Source organism: Hippoglossus stenolepis, chromosome 14 (assembly GCF_022539355.2).
Source record: "Hippoglossus stenolepis isolate QCI-W04-F060 chromosome 14, HSTE1.2, whole genome shotgun sequence".
Lineage (NCBI taxonomy): Eukaryota > Metazoa > Chordata > Actinopteri > Pleuronectiformes > Pleuronectidae > Hippoglossus > Hippoglossus stenolepis.
In genome coordinates this window covers 22,014,263-22,038,234 of record NC_061496.1, presented here as the reverse complement: position 1 = coordinate 22,038,234, position 23,972 = coordinate 22,014,263, and the positions used below count along the sequence as shown (strand labels likewise).

General features: G+C 42.6%; 1 protein-coding gene across 1 annotated transcript in view; it reads left to right on the top strand.

Annotated features, from left to right (window-relative positions):
- Positions 1 to 22,828, top strand: part of wwc3 (WWC family member 3) — a 30,640-nt gene extending 7,812 nt beyond the window's left edge. The window contains exons 2-23 of the mRNA XM_035176660.2: positions 5,061 to 5,170; positions 5,387 to 5,587; positions 7,009 to 7,085; positions 8,649 to 8,728; positions 11,589 to 11,718; positions 12,197 to 12,346; positions 12,976 to 13,049; positions 14,486 to 14,734; positions 16,085 to 16,174; positions 16,269 to 16,840; positions 16,919 to 17,039; positions 17,924 to 18,004; positions 18,100 to 18,186; positions 18,427 to 18,622; positions 18,721 to 18,891; positions 19,715 to 19,833; positions 19,940 to 20,087; positions 20,165 to 20,329; positions 20,496 to 20,588; positions 20,675 to 20,905; positions 20,989 to 21,116; positions 22,036 to 22,828. Coding sequence (XP_035032551.1) covers positions 5,061 to 5,170; positions 5,387 to 5,587; positions 7,009 to 7,085; positions 8,649 to 8,728; positions 11,589 to 11,718; positions 12,197 to 12,346; positions 12,976 to 13,049; positions 14,486 to 14,734; positions 16,085 to 16,174; positions 16,269 to 16,840; positions 16,919 to 17,039; positions 17,924 to 18,004; positions 18,100 to 18,186; positions 18,427 to 18,622; positions 18,721 to 18,891; positions 19,715 to 19,833; positions 19,940 to 20,087; positions 20,165 to 20,329; positions 20,496 to 20,588; positions 20,675 to 20,905; positions 20,989 to 21,116; positions 22,036 to 22,102 — 3,340 coding nt within the window. The 3' untranslated portion in view covers positions 22,103 to 22,828. The remainder of the gene's footprint in view (positions 1 to 5,060; positions 5,171 to 5,386; positions 5,588 to 7,008; positions 7,086 to 8,648; positions 8,729 to 11,588; positions 11,719 to 12,196; positions 12,347 to 12,975; positions 13,050 to 14,485; positions 14,735 to 16,084; positions 16,175 to 16,268; positions 16,841 to 16,918; positions 17,040 to 17,923; positions 18,005 to 18,099; positions 18,187 to 18,426; positions 18,623 to 18,720; positions 18,892 to 19,714; positions 19,834 to 19,939; positions 20,088 to 20,164; positions 20,330 to 20,495; positions 20,589 to 20,674; positions 20,906 to 20,988; positions 21,117 to 22,035) is intronic.
- The last annotated feature ends 1,144 nt before the right edge of the window (positions 22,829 to 23,972 follow it).

The window sequence follows — 23,972 nt, the reverse complement described above, 5'->3', positions numbered from 1 at the left end:
TGTGTAAAATTGTACATCAAAACTTCAGCTCTTATTATAAACCAAATTCATTTACTATTGGCAGAGAGGCTCAATCAATTAACAGATCATATTAATACCATGTATTTATCACAAATTTAAATATATTGTACTTTGCATTACAGCATATAAATGAAAGTATTCTGGCAGTGTCATTAATTCTGAAAGCATCTGGTCATAAACCAGATGACCAGATGGTTTATGACAAACAACTGGACTGTTGCTAAATCAATAATCAAGGGATGACCAAAGTTTTTACCACTCATTTCGAGGAATCACGAATGTCTGTCCAACAGTTCTTGAGATATTTCAGTCTGGACCAAAGTGGTGGACCAACCGAGCCACAGACTGACGTCTCATCCAGAGGACCATGCTGCCAGCAGAGCTGAAAACTCCGTAACAGTCACTGCCAGCACCTGCTGCAGACTTACAGTAATTCTGTAGGAGCTCCATCATAATCTTACAGCAATAGAGTTATCATAGAAATTAGTTTTATGCCTTACATAGCAGAGCTGAGATGTTGGTTTGGAGCGGCAAAGTTAAACATTTATTTAATGTAAACTAATGTGTTCCAAAAACGTGTTATTGGATGGATACATAGATTTGCTTACTCAAAGATTTCCGACCCAACTTTTTTGGCAGTATCAGAGGCATTTAGGATGCTAGTATCAGAACATCTCTAGCGGTGTAAGATGTGCATTAAACTCAGTTGGGGAAATAAATATTGTTGACAGACAGTTCAGGGCCACTGTGTCAGGTCTAACAGGAGTGTGACATGATTATCTTTCTCTCCGAGCCGCTCTCAGGGAAAACACTGGTTGATGGAAATGATCGTAAAAATTAGTTATGCTTTTCTGCAGAGGGCAGATTTCATACAGTTCAAAGGGTTCCATCAAAAACACTCGTAAACCAAGTGTGACTCCTTGTAGTTTTACGATAATTTGGCGGCGTCCTCCTCGCTCTCTAACTGTGTGTCAGATCCCTCCTCTCCTGCTCTGTGCTGCTGTGTATCCTCCTCTCCGCGAGTCTGCTGTGCTGTGCAGCAGTCAGAGTCTCCCAAGACATGACTCGGAACAACAGAGGCTGCTGTCACAAGACTGCATAACAAACCAAACATTCACATATTGGGATTCAGATCTGCAAGAGGACATGTTTTTCCCTGTGTCTCTCCCTCTCTGTCCCTGGAGAGGTCAAAGAGCAGTTCAGGACTAAACTCCCACTGACGTCACTTCCACAGTTTTCTTTGTGGTCTCCCCTCTGTATTTTTAAAACCATGTTAGCTCAATCAAATATATGTCAGAACTCCTGTATACAGCTATAATTCTTCACCTTTAGTCATTATTTACATAAAAACCAACAACAAAGGTGTAGCTGCCTGCTCTAAGTGTTTTTTAAGTATTTACAAATGCATGTAGTGTCGGGACGTATGTTTACTTTAAACAAACACTTGAAGCCAGAGAAGGCGGGGAGTGTGCTGGTGTTTGCCTTGTCCTTGTGCTTGGCTGCACAGGGCTCATGTGAGAATCCTTTTTACTCACTGTCACCAAGCTGCTGACCGTCTGCGGACGTGTGCGCTCAATCTTTGCTTGTATAAACAAATCGTTTTTGGGGGAATATGAGGTTCTTTGTTGGGGTCATTATCAGTGCTTTTCTAGAAAGAAGGGCTGTGTGACGTAGAGCTGTAGAGCTAGAGAGAAATGATGAGACAAAAAGTGGTTCCCCAAGATGACTGTAATGGATCCTAAAAGAAACCAAAAGACCATGTTATTAATCAGTTTGTTGCAAAAGCTAGAATGGCTGCCCTCGGGAAAACAACATTTAAATTCACTAGATCCAGATTTTTGGTATGATCTGCACCAAATTGCTCATATTCATCAAGATACATGAGTTATTCCCTGTCAACTTGGTGAAAACTAAAAACACAGGAAATGGATCTGCTCCTTTATCTGGATCCACCCCAAAATTCAGTGGTTTCTTGCTCGGTCCAGGTCCCATCCTTTGTGGAAATCCATTCAGTAGTTTTTGCAAAATCCTGCTGACACACAAACAAACACACCAAAATAACCAACCAATGGACAGGGCTGAAAGCATAACCTCCTTGGCTGAGGTAACAATATTTTTTGCAGTTCTGAAATCTCTTTTACTTACCATAACTATAAGGCAAATTAAGGTCGCTCACATAACACGACCCATTCATATAACCTCTATGAATGTGTCCTGTCATTGGGGAATATATCCTCTACAGTATTTGATCTAATTCAGTGAGAGAATGTATTAAAACTTATCTAATCATTAATTGATGTACCACAATATCTCAGTCTGTGGATTCTCTCACAATACCTCCATCCGTGTCAAACATATGTCAAAGGTTCTTACATGAAGATAGGCATTATATCCTGAAAAATAGAAAATGGTTTTGGGCGCCCTAATTTCTCACCTGGTTGAGTTTGTGCACCATGGACGGAGGCTTGAGTCCTCCCGCATGTTTTCCCTGCTCTCTCTCTCCCAAGGTTGGTAGTAATCTGTCCAGCAGTTTTTGTGTTCTCTTGCTAACAAACAAACAGACTTAAATGAAAACATAACCTCCTTGGTGGGGCTAACAAACAAACATCGGTGACAACATGATCTCCATGGTGGATGGAAATAGTCTTGAATTAAGGTCACGCCTTACATGCAACACTGCAGGTCAGTGTTGTAGCCTTTGGAACTTTCCAAAAATGTGTGAAATGCAAAGGGAGTTTATTGAATTTGAGGCATTGTTGAAGGCCTTTTTTTTTTACGAGCCTATGTGATTCATCATCAGCCAAGACTCTGTTCAGTACATCCTAATGGCATGGAAAGTGCTTAGAAAGGCCTTTCTGAGTGTTTCGAGAGAGGAGGAACATGTTCTGTGTTTCTAGTGTTAGTGGCATTTGGCGTTCGGCGTTCGGCGAGATGGAGGGAAGTTTGTCCTGAGCGTGTCCGGAGAGCAGAGCTGCTGCCGCTGCGTCTGTCTCCTGAGGAATGTGCTGCAGAATACCTCAGCTACTCTCTTGGGGCCATCCCCTCATTGTATGCAATAGCTCACCAGGATCAGGCCTCGTGCACTGTCTGCATTGTGAGCATACTGTTGAGGACAGGGTCACTGCCCCTGCACCTTCCACCCTTTTTTTCTGCGTTGATTGATGGTAATCAGACAGTGCGGCCAGTGGACCCACTGGTTCACAGCTCACTGATATGTGGAGATTAGTAGAGCTAGTTATGTGTCAGCCTGATGTCATAAGCGCTGCCCTGTCATAGTCAATGTTATAGCCTGACATAGTGTGTGCTGATGAGTCCTGCATCCACACAACCACACAAGTGGTTTATTAATCATTACACGTTACAAGTTCACCTGGCAAATTCAAGCTTTGGCACAGCAAATAACATTTTCAAGAATTTCCCTGTGACCAAATTTAAATCTGAACAGACTTTATATATGAGTTTGATTTATGAGATTATCTGCCCTTCACAGGAGAGAGCAACAGTTACAACAGAACGGCTGCACTTGAGAAAAAACAGTTTAAATCATGGATGTATTGGATGAAAAATGTTTAAGTTTAATCTACAAATTTATATATTGAAAAATTTGATATTAATATAGTTTAACCTCACTTAACCACTGATCACACTATAGTCAAAACGTTATGGCAGTTGCTGTTAGTCTGCTAAGCTAACATTAGGCTAACTATCCAGCTTGTCGGTTTACCTTTATATCAATATAATTTTCATCAATATGCATTTTGCACAGTGAGTAGGTATAACACGTTATTGATCGACCTCAGTTTTTCAAAATGTTTTGCTGTTTATCAAGTGTTTGTCGTTCTCTGCTCATAAATAAGAGTTTAAAACCACAACTTTCACTCAGGAGCAAAAATCAGTCTTTAAACTTAAAAGAAATAATATTAATGTGATATTTATCGTGATAATTATTGATATTGACTGAACATTTTATCTTAATGGAATTTTTGGCCATATTATCCAGATGGTCTAGGATCCTGCTTTGTGTGACAGTTGAAGTCAAAGTGTAGTAGAATAATTCAGGGTTTGTTTTCATTCATACTTTAAATGTCCCGTGCAAGTCCCTATGGGTATTAATAATATAAATTCTCAGTTTAGTAAGTGTGAACACTTAATTTATCTTTAAAATCTATGGACAGGTTGGTGTCCTGACCACCTGATGTGGTTCTTCCTTGAGCAGCACTGAGATGAAAATCTTTTAACCTTGTGAATCTGACAGTCACGAAGCTCTGTCCCAGCATGTTACATTTTCTATTATATTATCTATTTTTTATCAATTTTTTTAGTTTGTATCTCTTTTTCTTTATCTGCTCATTGTTTTATTTGCTACTTTTTTGCTGCAGTAAGTTTATTTTCGTGCGACCAGTATATTTCTAATGATAACTGACAATTTATTGGGGTATTAAAAGCACAAGAAATTGTATGTCACACGTGTTGGAATAGGAGATAAGCGTTTTAATCCATTTCAGAAATTGCATAAACATAAGTTATTCGTCATTCAAGGTTTTAGGCCTCGTTCCTTGTTTGAGTTTGTGCTGTGAAACAAAAGCAGGTCCAGAAGAAATACTGTTTAGAACAAATGTTTGCTTTTTGCTTCTTTCTCCTTGATTAGCATAGAAAACATCTATTATAAACATGACAAATGAGGCACAGCAGAGCGCTAACAAGGAAAATGACATAATGTGGGAAACGGGAAACCACGGCTCTGTATAATAAGAAGAATTTAGTAGATTCCAACTGTCTTCCTGTAAATCCACTGATGCTGTATAGTTTAATTATCAGTACTACATCATAGTTTTTATGGGTGCTATTATCTTTGATTAATATTGATGAAGATAATGATGATGGTTCCACTACGATGAAAAAGAAAGGGCGAGTTTTGAGTCCCAGTCAGGGAAAGCATTATGTTGCACATACTTTTTTATTTGTGAGGCTGATATTAAAGTGGAGATGTTCATTCCTTGGGGTTACTGTTGCACTCAATTGATTTTAAATCATTTCAGGATCACTAAACCACTGACGTTTGCAGACTGTGTTGGAGATGAACTGCCTCTCGGGTGGGAGGAAGTTTACGACCAGCAAGTGGGAGTTTACTACATCGACCACATCAACAGTGAGTTCAGTGTTTTAATACAGAAATATCATCACATTGGGCATAGAGTCTTTTAGTCTGAGATTCCTGTGTTTTTATTTTTTCTTATGTGGTGTACTGAGTCGTTTTATCTCAAAGAGGCCACAACAGCACTTTCAGGCATTTCAGATTTTTATTATCACAGGTCTTCACAGAAATATTTGCCTGTTAATCACCTTTGTCGTGTTCTGCTGTCAGAGACCACCCAGATAGAGAACCCGCGGACTCAATGGCGGCAGGAGCAGGAGCGCATGCTGAAGGAGTACCTTGTGGTGGCCCAGGAGGCCCTCAAAGCCAAGAAGGAGATGTACCTGGTCAAGCAGCAGCGTTTGGAGCTGGCTCAGCAGGAAATGTTGCTCTTCCACGAGCTCTCCGAGGACAACCGCTCCATCACCAGCAGTAAGGCTTTATTCACACTATGCTATGATTTCGTTTTAAAACTCTGCTGGGGTCCACACTATTCCAGAGTGTCAGAACTGCAAAAATGCTGCCGGCCCCGTTTTAGTTTGAAAACTATGGCACACTATTGTAGTCTGGACGAGCAGAAATGGAGATGTTTGGACATGTTGACATAGACTCGCACAGCCGCCTGCTGATTAGGTATTTTCAGTCACAATGTAGCGATTGCTGATTCGTCAGGCTCCTATCACATGACCCCTATCTGGAAGAAGACAACCAGCATTAGCCTCGGCTACCAGTATAGAGCACAAAATAGATAATCAATCACAATCCATCAGTCAATCGAACTTTATTCATACCGCACCTTTCAAACAAATCAATTGCAGTACAAAGTGCTTTACAAGCGATTGAAAAAATGTTGAAAAAGGATTAATAAGCTCAGAAGCCAGTGCACTCATACATTGTTAAAGATTACAAAGTAAATGATAATAAACAATGAAATGTAAATAAAAAAAAGATAGAATAAATAAGAAGAAGAAAGAAATTATAAAATAATATATAAAAAGATACCATAATAAATATAACCAGTGTAAATTCTAAAAAGCCATAAAAATGACAAAACACTCCAGGCTGAAAAGATGGGTTTTTAGTTTACGTTCTAAAATATCTACATTTCCACCCCCCCTTTAGATCCTCTGGAAGGCTGTTACAGACCCTGTTGTCTTTTCTAACAGCTGTTGTGTAGTGAAATTCTGAATTTTACAACGATACACCTGCTTTGTGTAGGAGACCAGATATTATTTGAGCAATCTGAGACAATTCCTCTGTCCAGTGGGATGCCTTCCTGTTTATACCGGCATGCTCATGCGCAGTGTAAGTGAGTGGTCACATGATATACCTTTTCAGACGTGTTAGTATCATTGAAGCTGATATGAAGCCAAAACGCTTGGACAGCGATCGTTGAGGTTTGAAAACAGATGAAAACACAGTTGTATGGATGTAGCCTAAGACACTAATGTCACGCTCTGGCACACAACTCTTCAGTTTCATTATCAAAGAAAGAGAGATGATGGATGAGAGAAGTGTTAACTGGAAGACTCCTTTAAAAACAATATACATTTTTTTTTTACATCAGCTGACCTAAATTTCTGGCCTGGACATGGAACAGTATATTGTTGATGTCCCTTCACGAACTTGTGGGGGGTGTTCCTGCTTCACCCCACCCTCCCTTTAATCACCTCCACCCAGTTTACCCTCCTGACTCCAGCCAGCTGTCCTAGGGGTGTCTACAGCCAGTGAGGGCGTGAGGAGATGTCACTGAATCTCCCCTTCAGCTCTTACTATACCAGGTTCACTTTAAAATCCTCACTATTCACTACCTGCTAATCACCCTTTGTCCTTCTCTTCTTATGTGTTCACAGCGCTCTCCGGCTCGTCCTCGAACGCGAAATACGACCCTGACCAAATAAAAGTGGAAATAGCTTGTAGACGAGAGCGGGTAAGTCATTATCGGAGGAGAACAATGGGCTGCAGCGAGGGGCCCTTTTGGGCAGAAAGGGGGCCGGGGTGTGGCCCCTACAGGATACTGTGGCTCTGGCTTGGGGCCTCGAGAGGATGAGGATGAGATCACCATCAAAGGGTCAGGCAGAGGCTACTCACATGACCAAGTTGGACATTTCTCTGAGATCAGTCATATGGGTGAGGGTGTTTCCTGGATCAGCGACCTTTGTCCCTCAGGAGCTGTTCTGAAAAGATGAATCAGACTTGATCGTAATGTTACAATAGAAATCTGTTCAATGGAACAATTCAGAGCCAGTGTTTTATAACCTCTCTTAATCTTATGATGATTATTTATTCATAATTCACTTTCATTCAACAAATCCTAGAACTGTTGTACGTCATGTTTCCACGAAAAGATCCAAGCTTGTTTTTATATCTGTAAATAGAGTAACTTTCACAAAAAGTTGTGTAAGATTATTGACATTTTCAATTAGAACTAGGCGATGTGGATAAAATCAAAATGTCATATTAATTATTTATTATGTAATAACGCTGACACATCCAATATCCAAACTTTCGTCCAAACAAAATCATCTCAGCATCAGGACTGTAATAAGCACTTAATTCAACCTGAATGAAATGATCATTCACAGAAAAGTTGGCTTCTAGCACTTGTCAGGCAGAGAGCGCTCATGGTTTTCGGGGGCGTAGCTTTGACGAGAGGGTCGATGGGAGCGGGTTGGATGTATCTGTGGCATTTTTTTCAAAGTCTGACCTGCTCTTGCTAACTTTTCCAGTATTACCAACCCTAGCTTTAACATCAGCATGTTAGCTTTGACTTTGTATGTTCGCATGTTATCATTAGCACGTAGCTCAAAGGCCACAGACTCTTAATCTTGTTTATATTTGCCTGGCAGTTATATGATGTATGACATTAACTCAAATACATGTAAAATTATGTAGAACATAATGAAATTGATGCAAAACTTTTTAGAAACTTAAAACAAAGAACATATAAACACATTTTGTTGGATTCTTCATTCATAAAACAATATTATAATAGTATTATTTTACTGAAAGAGACATTGAGGCGATTCAGTACTGCACTCCCACAAAATTGGTGGACTTGAAAGGGTCCACATTGAAGGATTAAACCCTGGTGACATCCCTGATGAATGATTATCTTAAACTTTAAGGAAATGTTCAGAACCACAGACATGAGGAGTAGAATGAATTTGATGTGTGAAACTAGAAGATTGCCCCTGAAATGTCAACAATAGACAACACTGATTTATCCTCATCTCTTTTTTAAGATTATGTAATAAGATAACATTTCAGTGTTTTTCCAAACATAAACCCAAATTGGAAAATGATTCTCAGGGGAGAAAAGCCTCAATGTGTGAGATCCAGTGTATGTTGACGTGCATGTTCATCTCTGTATCAACATGGCCAGACATTCCAGTATGTTAATAGTCATGACTAAGCACTTTTGGCTGGTAGTGGTGGTGAGAGAAGCCCATTGTGCGCCATGCTAACGCAGTGCTGGGCCTTGTGTCCGCAGCTCTCCAGACTGAAGCAGGAGCTGGCCCAGGTGAAGCAGGAGCTGCAGTATAAGGAAATGGGAGTGGAGACCCTGCAGGAGTGAGTGTTCCTCTGCCGCTATGTGTCCCAGGCCCACCCTTCCTCTCATGGCTGTTGCCCCCCACCCAGTGGCCTGTTCCCTTTTTTTTTATTCCCTCTCGCCTTCAGTGTCGTCCTTTCTCTTCTAACTCCAACTTTCTGTTTTTCTTTTTCTTCTGTACGTGCCTTCATGAGCTCCTCCAAATTATTTCATGTTGTTTAACCATGTTATATATAGTCTTCACCCTTTTCAAATTATTTCGCATGGTTTACAATTATAATTTAGTATATATATTGAAACTGTTAGACATTATTTAGAAAATTGTAAAGATTTGGTTCAAAAAGCTGTTTGAAATTACAGGATATTAATGGAATAATCAGGAGATAACCTTCTCTTTGTTCGGATGCAGTTCACCATTTGCCTTTAGTTTGTGTTGGTATTTAAACACACACACACCCACACACACACACACACACACACACAGTGCCTTTCTGTGCTGGGAACATTTGAGAGAAGTTCCAATGTTAGAAATAGTTGCTCCACCTCTCAAAGTTAAAAGAGAGAGAGAGAGAGTGTTTGAGAAAAGGCAAATGGAGGGAGTTTTTTGATGGAAAAGGGGACTCCACCTCAGGAAGAGGATGCACCAGTGGAGTGCAGGGAGCCAAGGCTCGGCCTGGAGAGGAAGTTGCTCCATGGAGAGGGGAGGGGGGGCGGAGGGGTGGGAGGTGTGGTCTCGAGAACAGTTTAAAAAAACACTGAGATATCTGGCAGCGAATTCCTCTGCACTTCCTGAGTCCTGGCAAAGAGTCTCTTATCTCTTAGGTAATACACAACTCGAGTGATTCCCAGAATAGCCAGGAGAATACACAGCTTGCAGAAAACATGGATGCATCCTCCTCTCCAATTTTTTCGCCTGTGTGTACGTGTGTGTGTACAAGCTTGTATGTGTGTTTATGCCTTTGTGTGTGTGTGTGTGTGTGTGTGTGTGTGTGTGTGTGTGTGTGTGTGTGTGTGTGTGTGTGTGTGTGTGTGTGTGTGTGTGTGTGTGTGTGTGTGTGTGTGTGTGTGTGTGTGTGTGTGTGTGTGTGTGTGTGTGTGGCCTATTGTTTCTCCTGGGTTGGTTTTTGCCCAGTACGTTTTGAGGCCAGGTTGTTCTTCTTTCCATCTCAGTTGTTAGCTAATTGTTCTCCACGCCACGACACATCAGATAAAGCAAATGAGCAGTTTCTAATGTGAACGAAAATTCACCTCGCTAATTGTCACCGCTTGAACAAAATAATTCAGGAGTTGGAGTCAGGAGTTTATCTCTTTTGGACAGTTGGATGTTTGAGCATCTTTTCTGCCTCCATTCTACCTCATCTTGACCAACCAAGTTTCTCAAATGTTCAGACACTTCACATACCTTCAGTTATTAGACTTTGTCGATAGCAAACACCTCAACTGGTGGTAATTGGGCCCTAATCATGGCAAATATATGGTTTGTTTAGAAATAGTAAAAGCATATTTACTACTTTACAGTACACAGGGTGGGGGCCTCAGTACAGGCAGGCACTGACAGGGTGGGTAGTACCTTTTTTTCTTTTTTTTGCTAAGCACATAAACTCCCAGGCCCTGCCAATAGGGGTAGGGGGAACAAAGCAGGACTTGTTTTGGGAGGAAGAGGCAGGGTCGAGTAGATGAACAGTACCTGCTGTTGAAAGAGAGTGAAGGAAGCGGGCTGCGGTGAGAGCAGGGGCCACGTGCCAGGCCCAGTGATGGAGGAGGCACGATGCCGCACTCCTCCATCCCGCAACCAACCAACCAAACAAACTCCCCCTCTCCTCCTCCTCACACAGACACTGAAAAACACAGGTTCTGATCAAAGCAGTGGAGCGAACTGGCTTTGTTGATTCGTTTTTAATTTCATAATCAATACACTGTTTAATCCTCTTGTGAGTGGATTGTTAAACTTTAGATTTCTCTTGGCTGACACTTGATACCAGGGGTCTACAGTCCGATTTCACCTTTAGCCTTTGAAAGCAGCACTAAAAACCCTGAAACAATGTCTCAGCATGTGCAAACAGAGATTATCATTAACACTGGCCCGTCATTATTAATTAGAAAATAATTGACTCTACATGCTTCTGCTGCAAAACTCAACATAAGTGAATGTAAATATTAAGTAATCATACCCAGCAGGTCGATTTTAGCATTCAGGGGCTTGTGCAGATGTAGACTAGTGAAAACTCAAAGGTGATTTAGCTGACAAGCTGCATATAGTCTTAAAATATAATATTATTATATATAATAATATTTTGATAATAAATATATTATATATTATTTATTTTAAGTGTATCTTCAGCTGCCAGCAGCACCTTGTCCCTTCAGGTCCCACCTAAATAAATATATTTATTGTCCATTCAGCTAATTCAAGTCTGTTAAATAATGACTGAATGAACTGAACGGTAAATCTACCTGTTCTGACCTGGAACCATCATCATTTAAACATCTATATCATAGACTCGTCAAACACTTGATCAGAACCACAAATTTCATCATTATTAATTATAAAAAGGATAACTTAAGAAAAACTTGGGAAAGAAAGTGAACAAATGAAGGAACATATTAAGTAAGTAAACAAAAAAAAGACCAGATACTTGGACAATGATGTGTGATAGCCACTTCAAATTGTGCAGGATACATTTCATTAAAATTCACAATTGGAGTCCCACACTTGATGATAGCTGATCCTTGAGGCTGTAGGTTTAGGTTTCAAAGGGATGAGTTCCATTATCCACCTTCTAGCACCGAGTAAAAGAACATTTAAGTAGTTTTCACATCTGGGCTTTGACATTCAGTGGCCAGCATGAATTGTATTCTTAATGTATTTTTGTGTCACAGGATTGACAGGAAGATGTCCAACAGTCAGACACACTACAAGCTGGATGAGGCTCAAGCCATCTTCAACGAGCTGCGGAGCATCAAGAAGACAATCACCACGGGCGAGAAGGAGAGGCAGGACCTCATCCAGGTAGCTCTCTCTTTTTTGTCCTTTAAAGATAACCTCCTTCTATCCAATCTTTACTCCTGCAACATTTGTCTGTGAAATATTCTATGCTGACCTCTAGTGTCTGTCAGCCTCCACTGTTCTGCTGCTTCTCATCTGCTCCGTGTGAAGCACATTTCCAGACACATGAATCACCAACCACATCTCTGTTTTTGTCAGCAAAGCAGAAGATAGGATTGAGTAATATATAATGAATAATAGATGATGATTCAGTTTGATTGTCAGGCCACATTTACTGAAGCATTTTCTCCTATTTATGAATTTGAGCTGGAGGCAAATGACACACTCTTACTGTTTAAATAAATGTGTGATCCCGTAAAAATCCCCCTTAAAAATTCCTCCTGGCAATTTACACTTTTTGTTGCTTTTGTCACATCACGGTGATAAATGTACTACTGATTGATAATCCTGATTTGTTGTCAATCACTGTTCTATCCCACAGAGCCTGGCGAAGCTGACGGTGAACCTCCAAAGCAGCTTGTCCATCAGCGACTCAGTCAGCGAAGTGTCGAACAGCACTGGAACTGTGGGCGACTCGTGCAATCTGCAGCAGTACTGTGACACCGGCTGTCAGACCGACATCATGGGAGAGGTGAGAGGAACTGCTGCTCCTCCCTGCCTCCCTCTTAAATACAGGGAGGGAGAGTCAAAGGAGGTGGGAGGTAGCAATGTGAATGGCAGTTTGTGTCAAAAGTTGATTGAATGATAACTCGCTCAAATGTTAATACATAGATATAAAACTTATATTTTTAGATTCAGTGTGACTTGAACTTCCGGGGGATATCTTTATGAGTGTATCAAAATCTTCATCACTGCCAAAAAATACAGATAAATCTGTTTACATATTGCAGAAAATAGACACTCCTGGAAACTCACATTGTTGTTTCAACTTAATCCAGTGATGATTGTCTGAACATCAATTTGTTTATTCCAAACAGGAACTGCTAATAGTTAATTTTCTATACTTTTATTAGTCCCAATTTGGAAATATGTAAACAAATAAAGGATCAATAAATCAGGGCTCAAATTGTGGAAACCTCTACACTAAAAGAACGACTAGTTGCTCAAATGTTGACTAGATAAACGGCAGGAAGCTCTTCATACTCCCCTCATACATCTGAAATAATTTTGCTGTAATTCTTGGAAATCATGTCTCCAAAATTGTTTGTAACGTGAACTACTGTGAGCTAAATCCTTTTTAATTTCTCTCTCTTTCTTTAGTATGGTTCCCAAGAGTCCTCACAATTGGTGGACAAAGTGAAACTCAACTGGCAGTACGAGGAAGCTAAGAAAAAGTAAGTGTGTCCGGCTGCTTGTTTACCAGTCATAGTACTATGACCCACTTGCAGCCCTTAGTCACGAGCCCCGGCAGTCCCCTCTCGTTCCCCGGCCCTGCACGTTGTCCAGTGGGAGTAGGTGTTATGAGTAGTATTTGCGTCTGGTGGCCGTGGCTGCTGAGCGGTGTCTGGCCCGGCGGAATGAGCTGGGTGGTCACATTCTTGCCTGGCCACGCTGCTGCTGACTGTGTGCTGCCTTTGTGTGCGCGGCCAGAGAGCGGACTGCCCACCGCCTGCCTCAGCGCACACTCTGCTCCTCCGCAAGGTGGTTCAATGTACACACTCTTTGGTTAAATATAGCTCTCTCTTATAGCACAGGCCAAATTACATGTTGGCAAAATCAACACTGAATGAGGCCTGAAGTTCTGTGTAATGTTGACAAGCAGTCGCTCCTGCATTAAGCTCAGGTGTCGTGTGTCATGAAGGTCGCGTGTTATCTAATGATGGATACACTCCCGGTTGGACATGGTATGTTCCAGCTGTGAGGTGCAGCAGTGTGATGATAACTGCAGCAGCAACAGTCACCGTATTATTACGCTGCCTTTTTTTTTTACAAGATTCATGTTGCTGTGGTGACCCAGCAACAGCAATGCCAACCATGACATCAGAGAGGGAGAGCGGGAGGGAGGGAGGGAGGGTGAGAGAGGTAGGAGACCTGTGGAAACTTGCATGCTCTGTCACTGAGTCACTCTGTCTGAAATCCAGGACACATAAGCACAGTTATTTCATCTGAGCTGAGGGTTTTGCTCTCTGAGATCCCGCTCAACTCTGTCTACATCAACGTCTGTGTGCTGATACACACCTGAGCAGCCACTGATGCAGCAGGTCGCCCACGTACAAAATAACAATGTCATTATAGTCCAAGTGTCAGCTTGGCTCCCACGTGGCCTTCAATACAGCTTTGTTATATTCGTTAGCAATGTCTCATATAATACAATATAACATTAATACGTGGCCATTTTGACCTCCATCAATAAGAGTATGTTTTTATCTGTGTTTGTTCTGTTGTAGGATTATGCAAAAACTAGAGCGAGGGAAATGACAAGCTTGAGATTTATGCAGATATATGTTGTTGCCTCTGCATGCGAACGATGACGTGTGTGAATGTTGCTGATGAAGTGTGTGATCTGAGCTGAGGAAGAGAGCTACAGTGGAATGAGTTTTTACAGTGTTGATCTTGGCATCTGAACTCTGTGCTCTTTGTACTTGAGTCACAGTGCCAGGCACATTTGTCCTCTAGTAAGGTTTATACAAACAAATGTTCGAAACCAAGTAGACACAGCAGGTACCAACTATAAATATGTCATGTGTATCCATTGTCGAACAAATTCCAGGTGTGGGGAGAGAATTGAAAAACGACCCTTCCTGTACTAACCTCTGTGCCGTTCCCTCAGGGTTCAGAGCATACAGCACCAGCTAGCACAGCTGGACAGTGAGAGCTGGTCGGGGCGGGCAGAGGCGGACCGCGACCGGGACTTCCTGCAGCTCCTGCGCGAGAAGGAGGCCCTTCTGCAGGAGATCATTCTGGTCAGCAAGCAGCAGCACCCTCCTGAGACGCTTCTGCAGCTCGAGGAGGAGCGCTCCAGGCTGGAGGAGGAGGTGCAGAGGGCCCAGAGCTCCCAGAGCCAGGGAGCCAATCAGAGGTCAGAATGGTGACAGTTTGTGTTGTCAAATTTTGTGTTTGACAAAAGTTTTTACTGATGTTATTATTGTCATACTTTCAGATCTCATACTTTCTTGATATTTTGTAAATCAAACATTGTAGTCATGTTCAACATTTCGCCACAGTGGTATTGTTGGCACTGTTTGAATCCCGGTACGGGTGGGGTCTTTCTGTGTGGAGTTTGCATGTTCTCACCGTGTCTGCATGGTTTTTCTCCTGCTACTCCGGCTTCCTCCCACAGTCCAAAAAGATTCAGATTGGGGTTAGGTTCATTGAAGACTTAAAATTTACCTTAGGTGTGAATGTGAGTGTGAGAGCAGTGTTTCCACTTTTAGCAGTGGGGTGTGGCCATAAAAATCTCTGCATTATTTCCTAAGAAATTCACAAAAATGTTGAAAGACGCCCTATCTCGCAATGTTCAAGAAGGAGAAAAAAAAAAAGCTTTCCCAGATCCCACCCCTGATCTGGATCTGCACCAAAATATTACGGGTTCTTCCTTGGAACATGGCCCATCCCTCTACAGATTGAATGGGAATAGTTTTTGTGTAATCCTGCTAACAAAGAAATGCAGGTGAAAACATAACCTCTTTGGCAGTTTGGAGTTAAATATTTAAATACATTTTCTCCCTCAGGATCCTCCAGAGATATAATGTTGATGATCTGTGTTTTCAGTTTCAGGCAGAGCAGCAATCCAATGCATGTATGACTTTTTTATAGCACTGCTGCTCTACAAATTGACAATGTGACAAACCGCATTTAAGTCACAATATCTCATCAACATTTCTCCACTTAATGGGAAATTGTTAGATCTGGCCCAGAGAACATCTTCTCGTAGCGTCATCATTGCTGCACAACAAGGAAACAAATGAATAATACATAATAATAGTAATAATAATAATAATAATAATAGAGATAAAAGACCAATAATAACCTGGCATTTCAAGTCAATTCAGGAATATGCCTTCTGAAAAAAGTCGAGTGCAAGTAGTGCAGAGGTAAATAGGGAATTTAAAGATCAGAGATAGAGCCGGGGGCTGGGCCATAAAGAGCCTTAAAAGTAATCAGTAACATCTTAAAATCAATCCTAACACAAACTGGATGAATGTGAAACATGATAAAACAGGTGTGATCATATCTCTTTGTTCTAGTTAAAAGCCTAGCTGCTGAATTTTGTAATGACTGCATTTATATCTGGGTTTTCTGATCAAGACCAGAAATGGGCTGTTGTTAATCAAAGCGTGAGGTAATAAAAGCATGAATGATCAGTTCTTCATCTCATTTAACTTTGTCAAACTGAATTTCTCATGCATGGATGTGTATTTCATGACAGGATCCTGCAGCAGGAGAAGAGGAACATTCTGCTGAGACAGCTGGAGGAGGCAACGCGTATCACCACCTATCTCCACACGCAGCTGAAGAGGTGCAGCTCCCACACTCATTCTTGAAGATGTTAGCTGATCTTCTTCGCAGCTCTCTGTCTTTTCTCATGTGTCTCTTACCTGCTTTTTCTCCAGCTGGTCGGCCAGTTCTCTGACGGTGTCGTCCAGTAGCAGTCGGGGGTCTCTGGCCTCCAGTCGGGGCTCCCTGGCCTCCAGCAGAGGCTCCCTCAGCTCCATCAGTTTCAGTGACATCTACGGTCTCCCACAGTATGAACGTCACGAAGGGGTGGGAGAGACGCTAGATCCCCACCTGCGCTACCTGCTGGCCCCAGAAACTGTATCCAGAGACTGTTCCATGTTCAATCCTGACCCTCTGACCCAGAGCAAAACCAAACGCTCCCATGACACCCCGCAGTCCCTAGCCTCCCTCTCCTCCCGCTCCTCGCTATCCTCCCTTTCACCACCCAGCTCCCCTATGGACACACCCTACCACTCCGCCCCTCAGGACTGCCCCCTCACCCAGATGACAGAGGAGTACATGGAGCAGGCCGGTCGTGGCCTTTTAGAGGGGCTGCGGGCACAGTCGCAAGCCCTATCGCACACGGCCATGTTGAGCGGCGAGGACACAGTCAGCCCCGCCGCGGTGCATCAACTGGAGAGCAAGAGTCACAGAGACACCGGCGCTCAGGGGCCTTTTACATCTACAGGCAAGTTAAAAACTGCCGATCTTTGTCTCAAACAATGAAGGTGACCTGACGATTAACTGGATGTCTTTTTCTCTGAAGGAGTGACTCTGAGAGGAAACAGCGCCAACAGAAGTGGCAGGAGGGCCAGGAGAGTCTCTGCAGGAGTGTCTGAGGACGCTCTGGCTACAGACAGTGGGGTTTTTGAAGCCTGGGGTCGAAGGTGAGAGGACGTCCACCCCAACACTGCTGAAACAGAACATTTATAGAGACCATCTTGATGTTGATGCTCCAAGACATGAGTGCTAAGTAGTCATTACCACATTATTTCACGAGTGGACAATATTTAAAGGTGGGACCACACCCATCTCCGAACTTCATACCTGTGGAGTTTTGTGACTGAAAAATAGTCTGTATTTATATAGTTAGCCGTCTTGATGACCTCTCAAAGCTATTTACTGTAGAGTTTTGACATTCACCCATTCACACACACATTTATACTGTGCATCTATGTGCAGCACTTTCTCCATCACACAGCACAAACCGCAGACTCAGCGATAAGGGGCAATTCAGTATCTTAGTCGGAATGGGGAGACTGACCGACCCGTTAGGTTAGAGGACGACCCGCTCTACCTCCTGAGCCAAAGCTGCTCCAGTTGTGATGCTATCACAGTGACAAAATATGTCCACAGAAAAACAGACAGACACTTCCAACCGCCTCTGCAGTGGTTCCCACTACAGTTCATGTCTCCAGCTCGACATTTTGCATTGATAAGGTTTCTGGAACAACTGTGCTACCTAGTGACCGAGGAGAAAACTGCAACTCCGAAAGTAAACACCTCTGTGTTTGAGCATTTGTAGTGGAGGGATTTCTGTTTCCTGTCCCAGTGGAATTTAATCACATCACACTATCAGTCGTCAGTGACTGCAAAAATAGTCTTAATCATCTTAAAATTAAGTTGTAATATCACATTACACAGAAATTAATTTTAGTGGCCTGAAGAAAGTAGAACTTATCATGGTGTTTGGGTCCCAGGAATATCTAAAGTTCATTAAACTAAAAGTTAAACCGTTTGTTTATTTCTCTCTTTGACGTTCCTCCCACAGGCCGGAGGAGTCAGAGGAGATGTCGTACATGAAAGAGCTGACATCTGTGAGCGACCCCGCCCAGATCCAACTGGGACTGCTGTGAGTAAACTGTTTGTGTAGACTGCATGTGGGTGGCTGCTTGTTCCCTGTTAGTATCTAACTCTACATCCTCTGTTCATTTTTCCTCTCTACAGGTGGGAGTCTAACTCTCAGTCTCTACGACTTCACCTGCTACAGCTCAAGAACCTAAACAGGTCCATTGTGAGAGATGGATATAAAGTGTGAGTACTTTAGAGTTCATGTTGATGATTAAAGGTTGATTAATGTTGCAACTATTCCTTGTGGCGTTCTTTCAACAATAGAAGTCAAATATTTTTCAGATAGTTCATCCTGAGCCTTGGTGTAGCTCCACATATTGATGTTGAGCAAATTGTAACTGACAACCAGTGACACATTTATGTTGTTCTGTCATCAAGAACTATAAATCTCATGTTGTGAAATATTGCTCTGTTCACGCTCAGGTATGTGAAGGTGCACTTGATTCCACTGGACGCCGGCAGGGCCTGTGCGTTTTACTGTTGTACAGCGTTGGAGCCGCAGCCCCAGATGAGTTTCAACGAAGGCTTCCGCATTCCTGTCCCTGCAAACGCCCTGGCGGTGTGTGCCCTGCAGCTGTCGGTCTGCTCGCTGGGACCTCAGGCTCAGGAGGAACTACTGGTACTGCTGAAGAAACTCAGATGCAATGATCCTGCTGATGTCAGATTCTCTAAATCAGCAGAAAATTCAACAATTAAACTGTCTGTGTGAAAATGCAGGGTACGACCCAGGTGAGCCTGGCAGATTGTGAAGGAAGTGCAGAGATGGTTTACCACTGGCTGCGAGTCCAGATGTTGAGCGGGACAGAGTTGCCGAGGCCTGACCAGAAGAACCTCTGCCATCGAAGACAGCAGGAAGGCCATGAAGAAGAGCAGAGGCCCAGAGCCATGGTAAACCCACACACCTATACTGTGTATTTTTTATTCTGTATATTTGAAAAAAGAGAGTGTAGATACAGCATGATGACATTGAAAGTGATCTCAGGTGTTGGCACCAGAAGAAATGGAAATGAAGAAGAACATTGGAGTGTCTAGCCCAAAGTGTTTAACAGAGACATTTGAAATACATAATAAAAATTAAAACCATGACTTTTACAAACAAAGAAAACAATAAATACATAAAGAATGAGGATTAATTATTAATAATGTTAAGAAGCTCCAGTGTTACTCTTGTGTAGGAAAGTATGGCTGTGGCTTAGCAATAATGTGGCTGTTACTTTATAAAAAGATCCCTGTGGTGTTACATATATGCAAATAAAATAGGACCTAGACAGGAACCTTGGGGTTCAAAAGTAAACTGTAGTTCATGGAAAATATACATAAAGACAGCTCAGATATGAATGAAAACCATGTAGAGGGCTTGGCTGTGTACCAGGTTGTGCTAAACCTGATCAGGAATAGAAAGTGTATTCTTATGCATCCACCTGCTGGCACAGTACCAAATCAATCTCTTACCATAAAACACTTTTATAACACTGCAATAAATTGTAAAACCTATCAGGCTCTTGGGAGGAATTCCCTGTCATACTGTTGCTAAGCAGCTTTTAGCCCTTGGTCCTTAGTTGTGGAGCTCGTTAAATTGAGTATTTGACAAGAATGTGTCTCACAAACCAAGCAAGCCTTCACACCACAGCTTCAACCTACTACTCCCAGAGGAGAGCGGAGGAATGTCGGCAGTGTGAAGTTGGTGATAGTTTGCGATGTGACATTACAGGATAATGCGTGCACGCTGCTGTCACGTACCACCACCACCCATCTGGAGGAGCAGGGCACCGGGCTGGAGCTGCAGAGGCTGGAGAAGAAGGACGAGCCAGGGGAGGTGGCATCTGAGAGGTGACATTTTTTTAGCTCGAGCCAAATTATCTCCTGTCCAACAGAAAACAAACTTCTTTCTGCCTCCAGCATGAATTCATTTTCGTGACAACGCTGTATTTTGCAGGAGCTGGCAGGCAGAGTCAGTGGACAGTGGCTGCAGCAACAGCATAGCATTCACAGCTCCCTGTTTAGAGGGACTGTGTGCCGAGGGCATCTGCATCACCACTGGAGGGCGCTGTGATCAGACAACAAGCAAGCTCTGTACAGTAAAGGTAAGAGAGGACAGTGGTGGGAGTGTGTAGCTGCTGAGTCTGTGGTCCAGATGCACAAAACTGTTGCTGATCCACAGGTGGAGAAGGCCACCATGACAGAAGGCCTGTTCCCAGAGCCTGTGCGAGTTCGGCCCAAAGAGAGGGGAGGACGCTGGGGTCACGCCTCCCCCTTTATGCGCGGCAGCACCATTGTTCGCTCTCAGACCTTCTCTCCCGGGGCTCGTAGTCAGTACGTCTGCAGGGTAAGTTTTTGCAAAAAGGGGAAACTATCACAACGGCCTTAATTCGCAGTCTGCCTGGACAACACTGTTATCAGTTTCTTTTATCTGACACTTACGATTTTGCTGTAAATATTTGTTGTGACAGCCCTGTGAGAATCTCTACATACAATTGAATTCTACCTTTCAGTTATATCGCAGCGACAGTGACAGCTCGACGTTACCAAAGAAATCGCCTTTTGTCAGAAACACATTGGAAAGAAGAACTTTGCGATATAAACAGGTAGAGTCTGACTTTTGTTCCTCAGGAATACATGTCACAGAGAGTTTAGGGTTGAGTTTCTGAGGTGTGTTTGTTTGCGTGAGCAGCAGTCATACCGCTCCTCCCTGGCCGAACAACCCACCCGTACCTCCCTGGACCTGGAGCTGGATCTCCAGGCCTGCAGGACGCGTCAGAGGCAGCTGATGGAGGAGCTGAACGCCCTCAGGGAGCTGAAGCTGCGACTGGAGGAGCCGCAAGGCAGGGAGACCACCGAGCTCCCCCACTGGGCCCTGAGGGATGAGCGATTCCGCTGCCTGCTCAGAGAGGCCCAGAGACAGGTGAGACTGGAGTCTGCTGTGGTTACTTCACACGTGAGAATCGGCCTCAACCAGCAGCAGTTGACTGTGTTGTCGCTCCACAGGCCGGCCAAAGCAAGCAGGAGCAGCGTCAGGAGGAGGCGGTGGAGAGGAGGATGAGGAAGGCTTCCAAAGAGGTTCTGCAGATGAGGGGACAGAGTCACAAGGAGCCCTTGCCTGTGCAGACATTCAGGTTGGGATTGGTTTGACTACCAGTCAGCCGTCACACTCTTAAGAGCCTTATTTCCCTGGGTCACAGTGAAACCTGAGTTAGTTTGTCTAAAGCTTCATTAATGTGACACACATATGTGGATGTGATGTGATTTCAAGATCAAACCCTTAACAGGAATGTTGGTCTCCATCCACACTCCCCTCACCAAGTTTGTTAAGATCAGTTGTCAAAGCACAAAGAATAAAATAAAAAAAATATATCAGCATACTGCAGATTTTCATATGCAGAGAAAGTTATTTTCAAACCTGTTTTGTTTACATCCATGTTTGTTTGCTTGCTAGCGTTCATCGTCTGCCCTGCCTTCTCTGGCACATCGCTTGGCTTATCAGCACACTATTAACACATCAGTCAGCGAGATGGTGTGGAAAATATTTACAGGAGAGTTTATTGCTTTGTTTGCATCATTGTGAACGTGCACGAGAACAAACAAACAAAAGAGCGATGGCCAATAGAGCTTCTTGAGGTCAGGAGGGGTGGGGCTTGTTTGTTTGTTGCAGGTTTACTTGCAGACAGCCAATGATCCAACACTCTTTAATTTACTAGTGTTAGACTGGCAATCTCGCCATTTGAATATCTGATGTAGAAAGTACATAATTGTTCTGTCCACTATGCCGATGGAGGGGTGGGTGAAGTGTTTGAGTCCACAAAGCACAACAGTGTTGCAGCCAGATCCAATACAATTGAAGTTGTGATCACTTTTTGCACGTTTTGCGTGTGGATCACATCAGACCATTGTGCTTTTGGGACTCAAACACTTCACCCCCCCCTCTATCGGCATAGTGGTGAGTAGATAATGAGTGAATTTTCATTTTGGGGTGAACTATCCCTTTAATTAACGAAATAAAACTGATGAAACTGTTTATTTTCCTTTTGTCTACAGAGAGAAGATGGCTTTTTTCACAAGACCAAGGTTCAACATACCTCCTTTACCAGCCGACGATGTATGAGAGCTTGCCTCTGTATTATGTGACTTAACATGAAGTATTTGTCAATTTTTTTTCTGAGCTCATGAAGTACAAAGTTCTTTCTACCGAGGACACGTGCGGAGCGACACGCAGGTGATTTGAGGATTAGAAGGATTCACATTTTCAGACGTGTTTGTGCGGCTCTTCTTCAGAACATGAACACACTAGACACACAGCTCTTGACAAACAACACAACTGTTCATTTCCTCTTGGGGGGGAAGACGCCTCTCATAAGGAAACCGAATCTCTTCACTCGTGTCTGAGTTACTTCTTTTGTTTGTGCTTACAAAAAGGCTGGAAGACGGGATCAAAAGTTGGTTTGGACAATTTCACTGTACTGTAACTTATTTTATAGTACTTTTCCTTGAAGGAAATTTAAAAAAAATCGCTTCCTCCTTTTTAAGTGTATTTTGTAGCTTTGAACAAATAGCACTTCAGTGTTTTTACATGCAGTAAAATGGAGCTATTGTCTGATTTCTGTTTTCTGTTACCTAATTCTTAAGAATTATTTACATCAAAATGTCACTTTGTAATCCACTTTTATTACTGATGTCATTGTTCCTTTGTTATGTTATTAAAATTAATATTATTTCATGTACTTTTCAATATATGGATGAATATATGAAACACTGTATTCAGATTTTTTTATGATGTCTGTATGAACATCTGCAGTGTTACCTCTTGTGAAGATAAAACAATTAAACCATGTCTCGACGCTTCAGTTTTTATCAGTGATGTTTCAAACGCAGGTGACACAGGATTTATTCAGTGATGGACGTGTGCAGGGATGAAGAGCACATCACATTTTGCACACACTTACATTTTCTTTAAATGTGTCACAGTGTAACACACTTTGTCATTTTTTCTATGACCACAAACCAGTTGTGATGAACGATGACCCAATTGACTCTGAACTTGCCAGTGCGTCAGAAGGCCTACCACACAGCCAGCAGATAGCTGTGTCAGCTACTTATCTACATGCAACATCCTGTTTGAGCATTTTCAAGTAAGCCACCAAGTACCGGGAAGAAGTTTAGTGTCACTACGATTCTCTGATTCTCTGACGAGCGGCTCAGCTGAAACTGTGGTGACATACAAACACTCCACGACCCACCGGTGTGTCAACGACTTCTGTGCTTAATAGCAGGGGACACTTTTGACTGTCCTGTTCTCATGGCTCTCTCCCAAACAGAAACATGCTGCTCACTATTTGAAAAATTCCTCAATGGCCCTGCAGCCAAACTAGTCCCAGGTCTGTGCTTGTGTGAGGTTTACTGAGAAGTGTTCAACAAATACGTCTCTATTTGTGTTTCCAGAGGAGACGTGATGCAGGCAAAAACACTTTTCACCTGCAAGCACCTTTCAACACTACAGATTTCAATTATTACAATAGTTTAGGTATTTAGTTTAAAAATAAATCCACAAAGATTAGTTCCAATGAAGAAAATCAATTATGATCTGTAACATCAACCTTTGTCTGGTATTTGACTATTTTATTACTAAACTTCACCGACTAAACTTCACAGACTAAAATAACATGAAATAACATGAAGTAACATAAGTTTCTGCTTGTTTTAACTCATTTTTCACAAATACAAACCCTGTTTCACATGAGTACAGAACAAATCGTTGTTGGTTTCAGTGGTTTCCTTCGTGTCCATACGTGTAGAAGACAATCAGCTTGAATTGGGTCTAAATCACAGCTGCACCTGTAAACCAAGATATATTTCAAATTGAGCTGAAAAAAAATAATAAAGGAGCGACGCCTGCGAGCTAGTTCAGGCAGCCAACTCGAGCTGCGCTGCTCCAATCATGTGACATACATCCTGTGACATACCTCACTCACCACAAC